The 19,233-nt window shown below is 49.5% G+C and overlaps 1 protein-coding gene across 1 annotated transcript in view; it reads left to right on the top strand.

Moving 5' to 3' along the window:
- Positions 1–19,233, top strand: part of LOC140402260 (estrogen-related receptor gamma-like) — a 180,232-nt gene that overhangs the window by 27,396 nt on the left and 133,603 nt on the right. Inside the window, exon 3 of the mRNA XM_072489892.1 lies at positions 8,431–8,547. Coding sequence (XP_072345993.1) covers positions 8,431–8,547 — 117 coding nt within the window. The remainder of the gene's footprint in view (positions 1–8,430; positions 8,548–19,233) is intronic.

Below are 19,233 nucleotides of genomic sequence, written 5' to 3'. Positions count from 1 at the left end.
GGCGCATGCTGTGCGGGATAACAATGCAGTCCAGCTTCAGGAGGACACCATCGACTACTGCCAGATCGTCTCTGATGTTGTAGAACTGCGGGCATTGGCCCTTGAGCCACCCGTCTGTTAGGTGGCGCATGATGCTGTAACAGGGGGTCAGCCGCAGCCTCACGGCAAATTTGGACGAGGCGTTCATCCGTGGCCGGTAGATTGGAGGCCACGAAGGCCACATGGGCGTCAACCTGGCAGACGAATCCCGCTGGGTCACACGGGGTGTTGACTGCCCTGGACAGAGCGTCGGATATGATCGGGTCTTTGCCTGGGGTGTATACGAGCTGGAAGTCGTATCGCCGGAGTTTGAGCAGAATGCGCTGGAGGCGAGGCGTCATGTCGTTCAAGTCTTTCTGTATTATATTGACCAGCGGGCGATGGTCGGTCTCGACGGTGAATTGAGGAAGTCCGTACACATAATCGTGAAAATTAACCACACCGGTCAGAAGGCCCAGGCACTCCTTTTCTATCTGCGCGTAGCGCTGTTCCGTGGGGGTCATGGCGCGTGACGCATATGCAACGGGGGCCCATGATGAGGCCTCATCGCGTTGCAGGAGCACTGCCCCAATGCCAGATTGGCTGGCATCGGTCAAAATTTTTGTCTCTTTCGCTGGATCAAAAAAGGCCAATACCGGGGCCGTGGTAAGTTTGGTTTTAAGTTCTCTCCATTCGCGCTCGTGGGCAGGGAGCCATTGGAAGTCTGTCGTCTTCCTGACCAGGTTCCTGAGAGCTGTGGTATGAGAGGCGAGGTTAGGGATGAACTTCCCTAGGAAGTTGACCATGCCCAGAAATCGGAGGACCGCCTTCTTGTCCTCTGGCTTTTTCATGACTGTGACAGCAGCCACCTTGCCCGCATCCGGCCGCACACCCAACTGGGAGATGTGGTCCCCGAGGAACTTGAGTTCCGTCTGGCCGAAGGAGCATTTGGCTCTGTTGAGGCGTAGGCCCTACTCCCGTATGCGTTTGAACACGCGCTGGAGGTGACTGATGTGCTCCCGCGGGGTGGTGGACCAAATGATTATGTCGTCGACATAGACGCGAACACCTTCAATGCCTTCCATCATTTGTTCCATGATCCTGTGGAACACTTCTGACACCGATATGATCCCAGACGGCATCCTGTCGTAACAATATCTGTCAAAAGGGGTGTTAAAGGTACACCGTTTCCTGCTGGAGCTGTCTAGTTGAATTTGCCAGAATCCTTTCGAGGCGTCAAGTTTGGTGAAGAGCTTGGCGCGAGCCATCTCGCATGTGATCTCTTCGCGCTTGGGGATTGAGTAATGCTCCCTCATTATGTTGCGATTCAGATCCTTTGGATCAATGCAGATTCTGAGCTCGCCGGAAGGCTTTTTTACGCACACCATGGAACTGACCCAGTCGGTTGGTTCCGTTACTCTGGAGATCACTCCTTGGTCTTGGAGGTCCTGCAGCTGCTGCTTGAGGCGGTCCTTGAGGGGTGCTGGGACTCTGCGAGGTGCATGCACCACAGGCGTGGCGTTCTGTTTGAGTAGGATCTTGTAAGTATATGGGAGCGTGCCCATGCCTTCGAAGACATCGCAGTGCTGGTCGATGATGGCGTTGAGTTGCGCCCTGAAGTCAGCATCCTGGAAGGCAGATGTGTCATCAGGAGAGAGAGAGTGAACTCTTTGAACGAGGTTTAGCAGCTCACACGCCTGTGCGCCAAGCAGAGAGTCCTTCGAGGAGCCCACGAGCTTTTTGTGACTTGTGCGTCACTTCGAGTTGGCATGAACCGGTAGCAGGAATGATGTTGCCATTGTAGTTCAATAGCTGGCAGGCCGATGGGAGAATGGTTGGTTTGACACGAAGGCTTTGGAAAGCAGACCACGCCATGAGATTGGCGGAGGCACCAGTGTCCCGGCGGAATCGTATTTGGGACCGGTTGGCTGTCAGGGTGGCACACCACTCATCGTCTGGATCGATGCTGTATACCGACAGCGGCTGGTGTCTTTGCTTCGGGGACAGCCTGTTTTTCGTTACGACACCGACTCGAAAAGGCCCCTTTGGGTCCTCGGTGTCACTGCTGTGTGGGAGGTCGGAATCGGACTCGGTGACCGTGGGTTGAATTGCCCGAACATTCCTGTGAGGCTGGCTGAAGCGATATGAATCGGCAGGCTGAGCTGCTCGGCAGCAGGCAGCATAGTGGGCAAGTCTTCCACATCGTAGACATTGTCGCGATTTTGCGGGGCACTTCCGCTTTAAATGGGCGGAGCCACAGTTGCCGCACGTCGTGACGCCAGCACGTTCGCTGCGCCACCGCACATGTGCGGTGCGGTCCTGCGTGGTGCGCACCTGCGCATTACATTCCTCCACTCGCCGTCCCCTCGTTTGGTGCGTACAAGCGCGGGAGTCCGCGAAAAGCGCGCAAAATGGCCGTCCTCATCCAGGCTGAGGCCCTGGAGGTGCTCAATCACTTGGTCCCGTTCCGCCTCGTGGGGACCTTGCCGCGCCGTTTCAGCCACTTGTATATGGGAATACCGACTGGTGGCGTGTTCGTGTAGCACGCAGGTCTCGATGGCGGTCGCTAGGGTGAGTTGCTTTACTTTGAGGGGCTGCTGACGTAGGGGGTCCGACTGAACACCGAAAACGATCTGGTCGCGTATCATGGAGTCGGAGGTGGGCCCATAGCTTCAAGATTGCGCAAGGATGCGGAGGTGCGTGAGAAAGGATTGGAAAGGTTCGTCCTTACCCTGCAAACGCTGCTGGAACACATAGCGTTCAAAACTTTCATTCACCTCGACGCTGCAGTGAGTGTCAAACTTGAGGAGAACCGTCTTGAACTTTGTCTTGTCTTCGTCATCTGCAAAGGTGAGAGAGTTGAAAATGTGGATGGCATGGTCCTCGGCCGTGGAGAGGAGAAGAAAAATCTTTCTGGAGTCCGAGGCGCCCTCCCGGTCCGTGGCTTCGAGGTAGAGCTGGAAACGCTGTTTGAAAATCTTCCAGTTGGCCCCGAGGTTGCCGGCGATGCGGAGCGGCGGCGGCGGGCTGATGTTATCCATGTTGCAGAATGACGGAATGCTGGCGGAAGGCAGATCACAGGGGCAGCACGGTAGCATTGTGGATAGCACAGTTGCTTCACAGCTCCAGGGTCCCAGGTTCGATTCCGGCTTGGGTCACTGTCTGTGCGGAGTCTGCACATCCTCCCTGTGTGTGTGTGGGTTTCCTCCGGGTGCTCCGGTTTCCTTCCACAGTCCAAAGATGTGCAGGTTAGGTTGATTGGCCAAGATAAATTGCCCTTAATGTGCAAAATTGCCCATAGTGTTGGGTGGGGTTGCTGGGTTATGGGGATGGGGTGGAGGTGTTGACCTTGGGTAAGGTGCTCTTTCCAAGAGCAAGTGCAGACTCGATGGGCCGAATGGTCTCCTTCTGGACTGTAAATTCTATGATCACTTGCATGTAGGTCTAAGAAGTGCTAGCATGCAACCACTCCTCGTATCATGATGTGTTGGGTGTTCTGGATCTCCAGCTCTGACATTTCAGCATTAGCTTCGAGTGAGACTGGCGATGGACAGGATTCTGTAACGAGTAACACTGATTTGGGAAAAACCTTGTAACCAGTGATGTGCTGGGCGTTCTGGATCTCATACTGGTCACCAACACTTGAAGTCGTGCAACACTATTTTATTCAAAGGTTAACTATTTAAACATACTTGAACTGTGGGTGAATACGATACTAGCTTTAACTAAAGACCTTTGCCTTGTCCTAACCAGTTGAGGCACTCAGCACATGGTGAATGTCTGTGTTGCAGGCTGTGAGCTCTGTGCTCCGAGCTGGCTGCTACTAGAATGAGCGGGAACTCTGATGCCCCCTGCCTTTATAGTGCGTGTGCTCTCACTGGTGATTGGCTGCGGTGTTGTGTATGTTGATTGGTCCCACTGTGTGTCCATCAGTGTGTGTCTGCATCATGATACACTGGTGTATATTATGACAACCTGATTCTTGCAAACTGATTGAGAATCTTTTAGTAGCTATAAACACCAAAAGGTTGAACACAGCAATTCATAAATGTTCCCAGTACCAGAAAGAAACCTTTTATCAATTGTGTACGTGTACAGGATGCCCACAGGCTGATAGTCAGAGGTGAGAGTGAGATGGACTGAAACAAGATGAGAGACAGACAGAAGCACAGTTAGTTACTACCTCTTGACGATAATCAAATGTCACACGTCCATTCAGCGAAGGCACAAAGAAAAGTGACTCTGAACCAAAGGCAGGAAGATTTGGGAAAAGTTTTGAAAAGTTTGTCTTTAGCAATCGCTTAAAGTAACAATGGCTGGTGAAGGGGTTTAGATTGGGACCAAGCAAACTTGGGACCAACCAAAGCAGCCATTTGATTGGCTCCCCATCCACCACCTTCAACATTTATTCCTTCCACCAGAATGAGAGAGTGGTGGCAGAGTGTACAACCTGCAAGATGGATTTCAGCAACTCACCAAAGCTCTTTCTACAGCACCTTCCAAATGGCCTGTACCACCCAACAGGACAGGGCAGCAGATACCTGGGAACCCCACCACCTGGAGGTTCCCCTCCATGTCACTCACACCCTGGCTTGGAAATACATCGCCGTTCCTTCACTGTCGCCGGGGCAACATCGTGGAGCTCCCTCCCTAACAGCACAGTGGGTGTACCTACGTAACAGGGTTGCAGCGGGTTCAAGAAGGCAGCTCACCACCACCTTCTCAAGGGGCAATTGGAGATGGGCAATAATGCTTACCCCAGCCAGTGACACACACCCCCCAGGAAATAATTAAAATAAAACTAAAAAAACAATGAAAGGTTGAGTTCACAGGGGGGTCAGAGTCAAAGAAACTCTGGGAGACTTGGGGAGGAGAAACTTTATGCGAAAGACAAAATGAGATGCAAAGACAGACAATGTTCAGTCTTTGTGAGGATCTATGTGAAAGTTTGTGACAGGGTCTAGGCAAGGATTTGTGTGAGGGTTTGTGTGGGGGTCTGTGCGAAGGTTTGTGTGATGGTCTATGTGAGGCTCTATGTGAGGGTTCGTGTGAGGGTCTATGTGAGGGTTCGTGTGAGGTTCTATGTGATGGTTTGTGTGAGGGTCTATGTGAGGGTTTGTGTGAGGGTCTATGTGAGAGTTGGTGCGTGGGTCTATGTGAGGGTTCGTGTGTGGGGCTATGCAAGGGTTCGTGTGAGGGTCTATAAGACCATAAGACATAGGAGCAGAATTAGGCCACTCGGCCCATCGAGTCTGCTCCTCCATTCAATCATGGCTGATATTTTCTCATCCCCATTCTCCTGCCTTCTCCCCATAACCCCTGATCCCCTTATTAATCAAGAACCTATCTATCTCTGTCTTAAAGACACTCAGTGACCTGGCCTCCACACCCTTCTGCGGCAAAGAGTTTCACAGATTCACCACCCTCTGGCTGAAGAAATTCCTCCTCATCTCTGTTTTAAAGGATGGCCCCTTTAGTCTGAGACTGTATCCTCTGGTTCTAGTTTTTCCTACAAGTGGAAACATCCTCTCCACGTCCACTCTATCCAGGCCTCTCATCCTGTAAGTTTCAATAAGATCCCCCCTCATCCTTCTAAACACCGAGTACAGACCCAGAGTCCTCAACCTTTCCTCATTCGATAAGTTCTTCATTCCAGGGATCATTCTTGTGAACCTCCTCTGGACCCTTTCCAAGGCCAGCACATCCTTCCTTAGATACGGGGCCCAAAACTGCTCACAATACTCCAAATGGGGTCTGACCAGAGCCTTAAACAGCCTCAGAAGTACATCCCTGGTCTTGTATTCTAGCCCTCTTGACATGAATGCGAACATTACATTTTCCTTCCTAACTGCCGACTGAACCTGCACATTAACCTTAAGAGAATCGTGAACAAGGACTCGCAAGTCCCTCTGTGCTTCTGATTTCCTAAGCATTTCCCCATTTAGAAAATAGTCTATGCCTCCATTTCTCCTTCCAAAGTGAGTAACCTCACACTTTTCCACATTGTATTCCATCTGTACAGAACTCTGGTACGGCCGCATTTGGAGTATTGCGTACAGTTCTGGTCACCGCATTATAGGAAGGATGTGGAGGCTTTGGAGCGGGTGCAGAGGAGATTTACTAGGATGTTGCCTGGTATGGAGGGAAAATCTTATGAGGAAAGGCTGATGGACTTGAGGTTGTTTTCGTTGGACAGAAGAAGGTTAAGAGGAGACTTAATAGAGGCATACAAAATGATCAGGGGGTTGGATAGGGTGGACAGTGAGAGCCTTCTCCCGCGGATGGAAATGGCTGGCACGAGGGGACATAGCTTTAAACTGAGGGGTAATAGATATAGGACAGAGGTCAGAGGTAGGTTCTTTACGCAAAGAGTGGTGAGGCCGTGGAATGCCCTACCTGCTACAGTAGTGAACTCGCCAACATTGAGGGCATTTAAAAGTTTATTGGATAAGCATATGGATGATAATGGCATAGTGTAGGTTAGATGGCTTTTGTTTCGGTGCAACATTGTGGGCCGAAGGGCCTGTACTGCGCTGTATCGTTCTATGTTCTATGTTCTATCTGCCACTCCATTTCTCACTCTCCTAGCTTGTCCAAGTCCTTCTGCAGCCCCCTTGCTTCCTGAATACTACCTGTCTACAGGTCTTTGTATCATCTGCAAACTTAGCAACAGAGCCTTCAGTTCCTTCTTCCAGATCATTAATGTATATTGTAATTGTAAAAAGTTGTGGTGCCAGCACAGACCCTTGAGGCACACCACTAGTCACCGGCTGCCATCCTGAAAAAGACCCCTTTATCCCCACTCTCTGCCTTCTGCCAGTCAGCCAGTCCTCTATCCATGCCAGGATCTTACCCTGAACACCATGGGCTCTTAAATTATTTAACTGTCTCCTATGCGGCACCTTGTCAAAGGCCTTCTGGAAATCTAAATAAATAACGTCCATTGGTTCTCCTTTGTCTAACTCCCTTGTTACCTCCTCAAAGAACTCCAACAGATTTGTCAGACACGACCTCCCTTTGACAAAGCCGTGCTGACTCAGTCCTATTTTATGCACTTCCAAGTACTCCACGATCTCTTTAATAACAGACTCTAAAATCTTACCAATGACCGAAGTCAGGCTAACCGGCTTATAATTTCCCATCTTCTCTCTCCCTCCCTTCTTAATTATAGTACGAAGTCTTACAACACCAGGTTAAAGTCCAACAGGTTTGTTTCGATGTCACTAGCTTTCGGAGCGCTGCTCCTTCCTCAGGTGAATGAAGAGGTCTGTTCCAGAAACACATATATAGACAAATTCAAAGATGCCAAACAATGCTTGGAATACGAGCATTAGCAGGTGATTAAATCTTTACAGATCCAGAGATGGGGTAACCCCAGGTTAAAGAGGTGTGAATTGTCTCAAGCCAGGACAGTTGGTAGGATTTCGCAGGCCAGATGGTGGGGGATGAATGTAATGTGACATGAATCCCAGGTCCCAGTTGAGGCCGCACTCATGTGTGCGGAACTTGGCTATAAGTTTCTGCTCGGCGATTCTGCGTTGTTGCGCGTCCTGAAGGCCGCCTTGGAGAACGCTTACCCGGAGATCAGAGGCTGAATGCCCTTGACTGCTGAAGTGTTCCCCGACTGGAAGGGAACATTCCTGCCTGGTGATTGTCGCATGATTTACGTTCATTCGTTGTCGTAGCGTCTGCATGGTCTCACCAATGTACCACGCTTCGGGACATCCTTTCCTGCAGCGTATGAGGTAGACAACGTTGGCCGAGTCGCACGAGTATGTACCGCGTACCTGGTGGGTGGTGTTCTCACGTGTAATAGTGGTATCCATGTCGATGATCTGGCACGTCTTGCAGAGATTGCCATGGCAGGGTTGTGTGGTGTCGTGGTCACTGTTCTGAAGGCTGGGGAGTTTGCTGCAAACAATGGTTTGTTTGAGGTTGCGCGGTTGTTTGAAGGCAAGTAGTGGGGGTGTGGGGATGACCTTGGCAAGATGTTCATCGTCATCGATGACGTGTTCTTCTTAATTATGTGAGGGTTTGTACGAGGGTCTATGTGAGGGTAGTTTGAGAGTCTATGCAAGGGTTTGTGTGAGGGTCTATGCAAAGGTTTGTGTGAGGGTCTATGTGAGGGTTTGTGTGAGGGTCTATGTGAGGGTAGTTTGAGAGTCTATGCAAGGGTTTGTGTGAGGGTCTATGCAAAGGTTTGTGTGAGGGTCTATGTGAGGGTTTGTGTGAGGGTCTATGTGGGGATCTGTGTGAGGTTCCATGTGAGAGTTTGCATGAGGGTCTTTGTGAGGGTCTATATGTGGGTTTACATGAATGTTTGTGTGAGGGTCTATGTGAGGGTCTGTGTGAGGGTCTGTGTGACAGTCGAGATGAGATGCTGTAATTTCTAATCATATCTTTTCCCCGCAGGTAACATCGACTACAGCTGCCCTGCCAGGAATGAGTGTGAAATAACGAAACGCAGACGCAAATCCTGCCAATCCTGTCGCTTCATGAAATGTCTGAAAGTTGGAATGATGAAAGAAGGTAAATTAATATTTTTATTCCGTAGTCTTGCTCTGCACTGTACACACAAGGACATACAGTGACTCACACATCAGCTGTGCAAGAGTCCCTGTCCCCACCCCCACACACACTCTGTAAATGAAGGTTAAGGAGCAGTGAGAAAGTTGCTCGGGCGCACCGTGCTCTGCGTAGTTGGTAAATGGGATGTAATGAACATGTGTGTTCACTTGAAGCTGATTGCTGGTGGGCAGAAGCCCGGCGAGACGAGCAGCTAATTGAATGAGCATCAGTGCAGAGTGCGCTGGTCACCTCTCTTCCTGAAGGCACTCATCTCATTTGGGTAGCAACACATAATTGAATTTGTATTTTCCCAGTGTAACTTGCCCAGCTCCCCCTCTGCTCGCACGGTTTAACCTCAGCCTGACACAGCGAGGTAACACTAACCAGTACCTGGCCTTGTAAAAGACTCTCATCAGAAGACCCACAGTCTCACTATCTTGGTCTATATGTGAAGAAAATCCCTTTGGTAAAATACATGACAACATTGGTACTCATAACGCCTGGTATCCCAGAGTTAGTACGCAGAGAGCCTGGTATCCCAGGGTTAGTACGCAGAGAGCCTGGTATCCCAGAGTTAGTACGCAGAGAGCCTGGTATCCCAGGGTTAGTACGCAGAGAGCCTGGTATCCCAGGGTTAGTACGCAGAGAGCCTGGTATCCCAGGGTTAGTACGCAGAGAGCCTGGTATCCCAGGGTTAGTACGCAGAGAGCCTGGTATCCCAGAGTTAGTACGCAGAGAGCCTGGTATCCCAGGGTTAGTACGCAGAGAGCCTGGTATCCCAGGGTTAGTACGCAGAGAGCCTGGTATCCCAGGGTTAGTAGGCAGAGAGCCTGGTATCCCAGGGTTAGTAGGCAGAGAGCCTGGTATCCCAGGGTTAGTACGCAGAGAGCCTGGTATCCCAGGGTTAGTACGCAGAGAGCCTGGTATCCCAGGGTTAGTAGGCAGAGAGCCTGGTATCCCAGGGTTAGTACGCAGAGAGCCTGGTATCCCAGGGTTGGTACGCCCAGAGCCTGGTATCCCAGGGTTGGTACGCACCGAGCCTGGTATCCCAGGGCTGGTACGCACCGAGCCTGGTATTCCAGGATCGGTGTACACAGAGTCAGGTATCCCAGGATCGGTGTACACAAAGCCTGGTATCCCAGGGTTAGTACGCAGAGAGCCTGGTATCCCAGGGTTAGTACGCACCGAGCCTGGTATCCAAGGATCGGTGTACACAAAGCCTGGTATAACCAGGCGAGATGAGACTGACTGCCCTTGACATCAATGCCATGTTTGACTGAATGTGGCGTCATGGAATCCAATGAATGGAAATCGGGGACAACTCTCAGCTGGCTCGAGTCAGACATCGCACTGAGGAAGATATTTGTGTTTCTTGGCCAATCATCTCAATCCCAATATGTAACTGAAGGAGTTCCTTAGAGTCGTGGCATAGACCCAACCATCTTCAATTGCTCCGTCAATGTTCTGTCTATCGTAAGGACAGAAGTGACGATGAACCCTGATGATTGCACAATGCTTTGCATCATTCATGACTCCTCAGATATTAAAATAATGCGTGCCCAGAGGAGCAACCGTGCACAACATTCTGACTTGAGCTGATGAGTGGCAAATGAAATTTGTGCCACACATGGGCCAGTCAAAGACCATCTCCAGCAAGAGAAACTCCAACCATCCCCCATTGACACGAAATGAATCTGCCGATGCTGAATTCGCAACATCCCACCCTCTTAATAACATTCTCGGGGTTACCATTGACTAAAATTTTATCACTGTCAGTCACAGTGAGGATTGTGGCATATATCAGAGTGTTACAGTGAGGGGGGTGGGGTCTATCAGAGTGTTACAGTGAGGGGTGTGGGATATATCAGAGTGTTACAGTGAGTGGGTGTGGGATATATCAGAGTGTTACAGTGAGGGGGGTGGGGTCTATCAGAGTGTTACAATGAGGGGTGTGGGGTATATCAGAGTGTTACAGTGAGGGGTGTGGGATATATCAGAGTGTTACAGTGAGTGGGTGTGGGGTATATCAGAGTGTTACAGTGAGGGGTGTGGGGTATATCAGAGTGTTACAGTGAGGGGTGTGGGGTATATCAGAGTGTTACAGTGAGGGGTGTGGGGTATATCAGAGTGTTACAGTGAGGGGTGTGGGGTATATCAGAGTGTTACAGTGAGGGGTGTGGGGTATATCAGAGTGTTACAGTGAGGGGTGGGGGTATATCAGAGTGTTACAGTGAGGGGTGTGGGTATATCAGAGTGTTACAGTGAGGGGGGTGGGGTATATCAGAGTGTTACAGTGAGGGGTATGGGGTATATCAGAGTGTTACAGTGAGGGGTGTGGGGTATATCAGTGTTACAGTGAGGGGTGTGGGGTATATCAGAGTGTTACAGTGAGGGGTGTGAGGTATATCAGTGTTACAGTGAGGGGTGTGGGGTATATCAGAGTGTTACAGTGAGGGGTGTGGGGTATATCAGAGTGTTACAGTGAGGGATGTGGGGTATATCAGAGTGTTAAAGTGAGGTGTGTAGGGTATATCAGAGTGTTACAGTGAGGGGTGTGGGGTATATCAGAGTGTTATAGTGAGGGGTGTGGGGTATATCAGAGTTACAGTGAGGGGTGTGGGGTATATCAGTGTTACAGTGAGCGGTGTGGGGTATATCAGTGTTACAGTGAGGGGTGTGGGATATATCAGTGTTACAGTGAGGGGTATATCAGAGCGTTACAGTGAGGGGTGTGGGGTATATCAGAGTGTTACAGTGAGGGGTGTGGGGTATATCAGAGTGTTACAGTGAGGGGTGTGCGGTATATCAGTGTTACAGTGAGTGGTGTGGGGTATATCAGAGTGTTACAGTGAGGGGTGTGGGGTATATCAGAGTGTTAGAGTGAGGGGTGTGGGGTATATCAGTGTTACAGTGAGGGGTGTGGGATATATCAGAGTGTTACAGTGAGGGGTGTGGGGTATACCAGAGTTACAGTGAGGGGTTTGGGATATATCCGTGTTACAGTGAGGGGTGTGGGGTATATCAGAGTGTTACAGTGAGGGGTGTGGGGTATACCAGTGTTACAGTGAGTGGTGTGGGGTATATCAGTGTTACAATGAGGGGTGTGGGGTATATCAGTGTTACAGTGAGGGGTGTGGGGTATATCAGAGTGTTACAGTGAGGGGTGTGGGGTATATCAGTGTTACAGTGAGGGGTGTGGGGTATATCAGAGTGTTACAGTGAGGGGTGTGGGGTATATCAGAGTGTTACAGTGAGGGTGTGTGGGATATATCAGAGTTACAGTGAGGGGTGTGGGGCATTTCAGAGTGTTACAGTGAGGGGTGTTGGGTATATTAGTGTGTTACAGTGAGGGGTGTGGGGTATATCAGTGTTACAGTGAAGGTTTTGGGGTATATCAGGGTGTTACATTGAGGGGTGTAGGGTACATCAGTGTTACAGTGAGGGGTGCGAGGCATATCAGAGTGTTACAGTGAGGGTTTTGGGGTATATCAGGGTGTTACAGTGAGGGGTGTGGGATATATCAGATTGTTACAGTGAGGGGTGTGGGTTATATCAGTGTTACAGTGAGGGGTGTGGAGTATATCAGTGTTACAGTGAGGGGTGTGGGGTATATCAGAGTGTTCCACTGAGGGGTGTGGGATATATCAGTGTTACAGTGAGGGGTGTGGGGTATATCAGAGTGTTACAGTGAGGGGTGTGGGGTATATCAGAGTGTCACAGTTATGCGTGTGGGGTATATCAGAGTGTCACAGTGAGGGGTGTGGGGCATATCAGAGTGTTACAGTGAGGGGTGTGGGGCATATCAGAGTGTTACAGTGAGGAGTGTGGAGTATATCAGAGTGTTACAGTTAGGGGTGTGGGGTATATCAGTATTACAGTGAGGGGTGTGGGGTACATCAGTGTTACAGTGGGGTGTGTGGGGTATATCAGAGTGTTACAGTGAGGGGGTGTGGGATATATCAGAGTGTTATAGTGGGGGGGTGGGATATATCAGTGTTACAGTGAGGGGTGTGGGGCATATCAGTGTTACAGTGAGGAGTGTGGGTATCTCAGAGTGTTACAGTGAGGGGTGTGGAATATATCAGAGTGTGAAAGTGAGGGGTGTGGGGTATATAAGTGTGTTACAGTGAGGGGTGTGGGGTATATCAGAGTGTTACAGTGAGGGGTGTGGGATATATCAGTGTGTGACAGTGAGGGGTGTGGGGTATATCAGAGTGTTACAGTGAGTGGTGTGGGGTATATCAGTGTTACAGTGAGGAGTGTGGGGTACATCAGTGTTACATTGAGGGGTGTCGGGTATATCAGTGTTACAGTGAGGGGTGTGGGGTATATCAGAGTGTTACAGTGAGGGGTGTCAGGTATATCAATGTTACAGTGAGGTGTGTGGGGTATATCAGTGTTACAGTGAGGAGTGTGGGGTATATCAGAGTGTTACAGCGATGGGTGTGGGGTATATCAGAGTGTTACAGTGAGGTGTGTGGGGTACATCAGTGTTACAGTGAAGGCTGTGGGGTATATCAGAGTGTTACAGTGAGGTGTGTGGGTATATTAGAGTGTTACAGTGAGTGGTGTAGGGTATATCAGTGTTACAGTGAGGGGTGGGAGGTATATCAGAGTGTTACAGTGAGGGGTGTGGGCTATATGAGAGTGTTACAGTGAGGGGTGTGGGGTATATCAGAGTGTTACAGTGATGTTTCTGGGGTATATCAGAGTGTTACTGTGAGGGGTGTGTGGTTTATCAGTGTTGCAGTGAGGGGTGTGGGGTATATCAGTGTTACAGTGATGGGTGTGGGTATATCAGAGAGTGACAGTGAGGGGTGTGGGATCTATCAGAGTGTTACAGTGAGGGGTGTGGGGTATATCAGAGTGTTACAGTGAGGGGTGTGGGGTATATCAGAGTGTTTCAGTGAGGGGTGTGGGGTATATCAATGTTACAGTGAGGGGTGTGGAGTATATCAGTGTTACAGTGAGGGGTGTGGGGTATATCAGAGTGTTACAGTGAGGGTTGTGGGAAATATCAGAGTGTTACAGTGAGGGTTTTGGGGTATATCAGAGTGTTACAGTGAGGGGTGTGTGGCATATCAGAGTGTTACAGTGAGGAGTGTGGGGTATATCAGAGAGTTACAGTGAGGGGTGTGGGGTATATCAGTGTTACAGTGAGGGGTGTGGGGTATATCAGAGTGTTACAGGGAGGGGTGTGCGATATATCAGAGTGTTACAGCGAGGGGTGTGGGGTATATCAGAGTGGTACAATGAGGGGTGTGGGTATATCAGTGTTACAGTGAGGGGTGTGTGGTATATCAGTGTTAGAGTGAGGGGTGTGGGGTATATCAGAGTGTTACAGTGAGGGGTGTGGGATATATCAGAGTGTTACAGTGAGGGGTGTGGGATATATCAGTGTTACAGTGAGGGGTGTGGGGTATATCAGTGTTACATTGAGGGGTGTGTGGTATATCACAGTGTTACAGTGAGGGGTGTGGGATATATCAGTGTTACAGTGAGGGGTGTGGGGTATATCAGAGTGTTACAGTGAGGGGGTGTGGGATATATCGGAGTGTTACAGTGAGGGGGTGTGGGGTATATCAGTGTTACATTGAGGGGTGTGGGGTATATCAGTGTTACAGTGAGGGGTGTGGGGTATATCAGAGTGCTACAGTGAGGGGTGTGGGGTATATCAGTGTTACAGTGAGGGGTGTGGGGTATATCAGAGTGTTACATTGAGGGGTGTTGGGTATATCAGTGTTACAGTGACGGGTGTGGGGTATATCAGTGTTACAGTGAGGATTTTGGGGCATATCAGAGTGTTACAGTTAGTAGTGTGGGGTATATCAGAGTTACAGTGAGGGGTGTGGGGTACATCAGTGTTACAGTGAAGGGTGTTGGGTATATCAGAGTGTTACTGTGAGGGGGTGTGGGATATATCGGAGTGCTACAGTGAGGGTGTGTGGAATATATCAGAGTGTTACAGAGAGGGGTGTGGGGTATATCAGAGTGTGACAGTGAGTTGTGTGGGGTATATCAGTGTTACAGTGAGGAGTGTGGGGTATATCAGAGTGTAACAGTGAGGGGTGTGGGGTATATCAGTGTTACATTGAGGGGTGTGCGGTATATCAGTGTTACAGTGAGGGGTGTGCGGTATATCAGAGTGTTACAGTGAGGGGTGTCAGGTATATCAGTGATACAGTGAGGGGTGTGGGGTATATCAGTGTTACAGTGAGGGGTGTGGGGTATATCAGTGTTACAGTGAGGAGTGTGGAGTATATCAGAGTGTTACAGTGACGGGTGTGGGGTATATCCGTGTTACAGTGAGGGGTGTGGGATATATCAGTGTTACAGTGAGGGGTGTGGGGTATATCAGAGTGTCACAGTGAGGGGTGTGGGGTATATCAGAGTGTTACAGTGAGTGGGTGTGGGATAAATCGGAGTGTTACAGTGAGGGGGTGTGGAACATATCAGAGTGTTACAGTGAGGGGTGTGGGGTATATCAGTGTTACAGTGAGGGGTGTGGGGTATATCAGTGTTACAGTGAGGGGTGTGGGGTATATCAGAGTGTTACAGTGAGGGGTGTGTGGTATATCAGTGTTACAGTGAAGGGTGTGGGGTATATCAGAGTGTTACAGTGAGGGGTGTGGGGTATATCAGTGTCACAGTGAGGGGTGTGAGGTATATAAGTGTGTTACAGTGAGGGGTGTGGGGTATATCAGAGTGTTACAGTGAGGGGTGTTGGGTATATCAGTGTTACAGTGAGGATTTTGGGGTATATCAGAGTGTTACAGTTAGTAGTGTGGGGAATATCAGAGTTACAGTGAGGGGTGTGGGGTACATCAGTGTTACAGTGAAGGGTGTTGGGTATATCAGAGTGTTGCAGTGAGGGGGTGTGGGATATATCGGAGTGTTACAGTGAGGGTGTGTGGAATATATCAGAGTGTTACAGAGAGGGGTGTGGGGTATATCAGAGTGTGACAGTGAGTTGTGTGGGGTATATCAGTGTTACAGTGAGGAGTGTGGGGTATATCAATGTGTAACAGTGAGGGGTGTGGGGTATATCAGTGTTACATTGAGGGGTGTGGGGTATATCAGTGTTACAGTGAGGAGTGTGGAGTATATCAGAGTGTTACAGTGACGGGTGTGGGGTATATCCGTGTTACAGTGAGGGTTTTGGGGTATATCAGAGTGTTACTGTGAGGGGTGTGTGGTTTATCAGTGTTGCTGTGAGGGGTGTGGGGTATATCAGTGTTACAGTGAGGGGTGTGGGTATATCAGAGAGTTACAGTGAGGGGTGTGGGATCTATCAGAGTGTTACAGTGAGGGGTGTGGGATATATCAGTGTGTGACAGTGAGGGGTGTGGGGTATATCAGAGTGTTACAGTGAGTGGTGTGGGGTATATCAGTGTTACAGTGAGGAGTGTGGGGTACATCAGTGTTACATTGAGGGGTGTCGGGTATATCAGTGTTACAGTGAGGGGTGTGGGGTATATCAGAGTGTTACAGTGAGGGGTGTCAGGTATATCAATGTTACAGTGAGGTGTGTGGGGTATATCAGTGTTACAGTGAGGAGTGTGGGGTATATCAGAGTGTTACAGCGATGGGTGTGGGGTATATCAGAGTGTTACAGTGAGGTGTGTGGGGTACATCAGTGTTACAGTGAAGGCTGTGGGGTATATCAGAGTGTTACAGTGAGGTGTGTGGGTATATTAGAGTGTTACAGTGAGTGGTGTAGGGTATATCAGTGTTACAGTGAGGGGTGGGAGGTATATCAGAGTGTTACAGTGAGGGGTGTGGGCTATATGAGAGTGTTACAGTGAGGGGTGTGGGGTATATCAGAGTGTTACAGTGATGTTTCTGGGGTATATCAGAGTGTTACTGTGAGGGGTGTGTGGTTTATCAGTGTTGCAGTGAGGGGTGTGGGGTATATCAGTGTTACAGTGATGGGTGTGGGTATATCAGAGAGTGACAGTGAGGGGTGTGGGATCTATCAGAGTGTTACAGTGAGGGGTGTGGGGTATATCAGAGTGTTACAGTGAGGGGTGTGGGGTATATCAGAGTGTTTCAGTGAGGGGTGTGGGGTATATCAATGTTACAGTGAGGGGTGTGGAGTATATCAGTGTTACAGTGAGGGGTGTGGGGTATATCAGAGTGTTACAGTGAGGGTTGTGGGAAATATCAGAGTGTTACAGTGAGGGTTTTGGGGTATATCAGAGTGTTACAGTGAGGGGTGTGTGGCATATCAGAGTGTTACAGTGAGGAGTGTGGGGTATATCAGAGAGTTACAGTGAGGGGTGTGGGGTATATCAGTGTTACAGTGAGGGGTGTGGGGTATATCAGAGTGTTACAGGGAGGGGTGTGCGATATATCAGAGTGTTACAGCGAGGGGTGTGGGGTATATCAGAGTGGTACAATGAGGGGTGTGGGTATATCAGTGTTACAGTGAGGGGTGTGTGGTATATCAGTGTTAGAGTGAGGGGTGTGGGGTATATCAGAGTGTTACAGTGAGGGGTGTGGGATATATCAGAGTGTTACAGTGAGGGGTGTGGGATATATCAGTGTTACAGTGAGGGGTGTGGGGTATATCAGTGTTACATTGAGGGGTGTGTGGTATATCACAGTGTTACAGTGAGGGGTGTGGGATATATCAGTGTTACAGTGAGGGGTGTGGGGTATATCAGAGTGTTACAGTGAGGGGGTGTGGGATATATCGGAGTGTTACAGTGAGGGGGTGTGGGGTATATCAGTGTTACATTGAGGGGTGTGGGGTATATCAGTGTTACAGTGAGGGGTGTGGGGTATATCAGAGTGCTACAGTGAGGGGTGTGGGGTATATCAGTGTTACAGTGAGGGGTGTGGGGTATATCAGAGTGTTACATTGAGGGGTGTTGGGTATATCAGTGTTACAGTGACGGGTGTGGGGTATATCAGTGTTACAGTGAGGATTTTGGGGCATATCAGAGTGTTACAGTTAGTAGTGTGGGGTATATCAGAGTTACAGTGAGGGGTGTGGGGTACATCAGTGTTACAGTGAAGGGTGTTGGGTATATCAGAGTGTTACAGTGAGGGGGTGTGGGATATATCGGAGTGCTACAGTGAGGGTGTGTGGAATATATCAGAGTGTTACAGAGAGGGGTGTGGGGTATATCAGAGTGTGACAGTGAGTTGTGTGGGGTATATCAGTGTTACAGTGAGGAGTGTGGGGTATATCAGAGTGTAACAGTGAGGGGTGTGGGGTATATCAGTGTTACATTGAGGGGTGTGCGGTATATCAGTGTTACAGTGAGGGGTGTGCGGTATATCAGAGTGTTACAGTGAGGGGTGTCAGGTATATCAGTGATACAGTGAGGGGTGTGGGGTATATCAGTGTTACAGTGAGGGGTGTGGGGTATATCAGTGTTACAGTGAGGAGTGTGGAGTATATCAGAGTGTTACAGTGACGGGTGTGGGGTATATCCGTGTTACAGTGAGGGGTGTGGGATATATCAGTGTTACAGTGAGGGGTGTGGGGTATATCAGAGTGTCACAGTGAGGGGTGTGGGGTATATCAGAGTGTTACAGTGAGTGGGTGTGGGATAAATCGGAGTGTTACAGTGAGGGGGTGTGGAACATATCAGAGTGTTACAGTGAGGGGTGTGGGGTATATCAGTGTTACAGTGAGGGGTGTGGGGTATATCAGTGTTACAGTGAGGGGTGTGGGGTATATCAGAGTGTTACAGTGAGGGGTGTGTGGTATATCAGTGTTACAGTGAAGGGTGTGGGGTATATCAGAGTGTTACAGTGAGGGGTGTGGGGTATATCAGTGTCACAGTGAGGGGTGTGAGGTATATAAGTGTGTTACAGTGAGGGGTGTGGGGTATATCAGAGTGTTACAGTGAGGGGTGTTGGGTATATCAGTGTTACAGTGAGGATTTTGGGGTATATCAGAGTGTTACAGTTAGTAGTGTGGGGAATATCAGAGTTACAGTGAGGGGTGTGGGGTACATCAGTGTTACAGTGAAGGGTGTTGGGTATATCAGAGTGTTGCAGTGAGGGGGTGTGGGATATATCGGAGTGTTACAGTGAGGGTGTGTGGAATATATCAGAGTGTTACAGAGAGGGGTGTGGGGTATATCAGAGTGTGACAGTGAGTTGTGTGGGGTATATCAGTGTTACAGTGAGGAGTGTGGGGTATATCAATGTGTAACAGTGAGGGGTGTGGGGTATATCAGTGTTACATTGAGGGGTGTGGGGTATATCAGTGTTACAGTGAGGAGTGTGGAGTATATCAGAGTGTTACAGTGACGGGTGTGGGGTATATCCGTGTTACAGTGAGGGTTTTGGGGTATATCAGAGTGTTACTGTGAGGGGTGTGTGGTTTATCAGTGTTGCTGTGAGGGGTGTGGGGTATATCAGTGTTACAGTGAGGGGTGTGGGTATATCAGAGAGTTACAGTGAGGGGTGTGGGATCTATCAGAGTGTTACAGTGAGGGGTGTGGGATATATCAGTGTGTGACAGTGAGGGGTGTGGGGTATATCAGAGTGTTACAGTGAGTGGTGTGGGGTATATCAGTGTTACAGTGAGGAGTGTGGGGTACATCAGTGTTACATTGAGGGGTGTCGGGTATATCAGTGTTACAGTGAGGGGTGTGGGGTATATCAGAGTGTTACAGTGAGGGGTGT

This window comes from Scyliorhinus torazame, chromosome 25 (assembly GCF_047496885.1).
Source record: "Scyliorhinus torazame isolate Kashiwa2021f chromosome 25, sScyTor2.1, whole genome shotgun sequence".
Lineage (NCBI taxonomy): Eukaryota > Metazoa > Chordata > Chondrichthyes > Carcharhiniformes > Scyliorhinidae > Scyliorhinus > Scyliorhinus torazame.
This window is presented reverse-complemented; position numbering and strand designations above follow the sequence as displayed.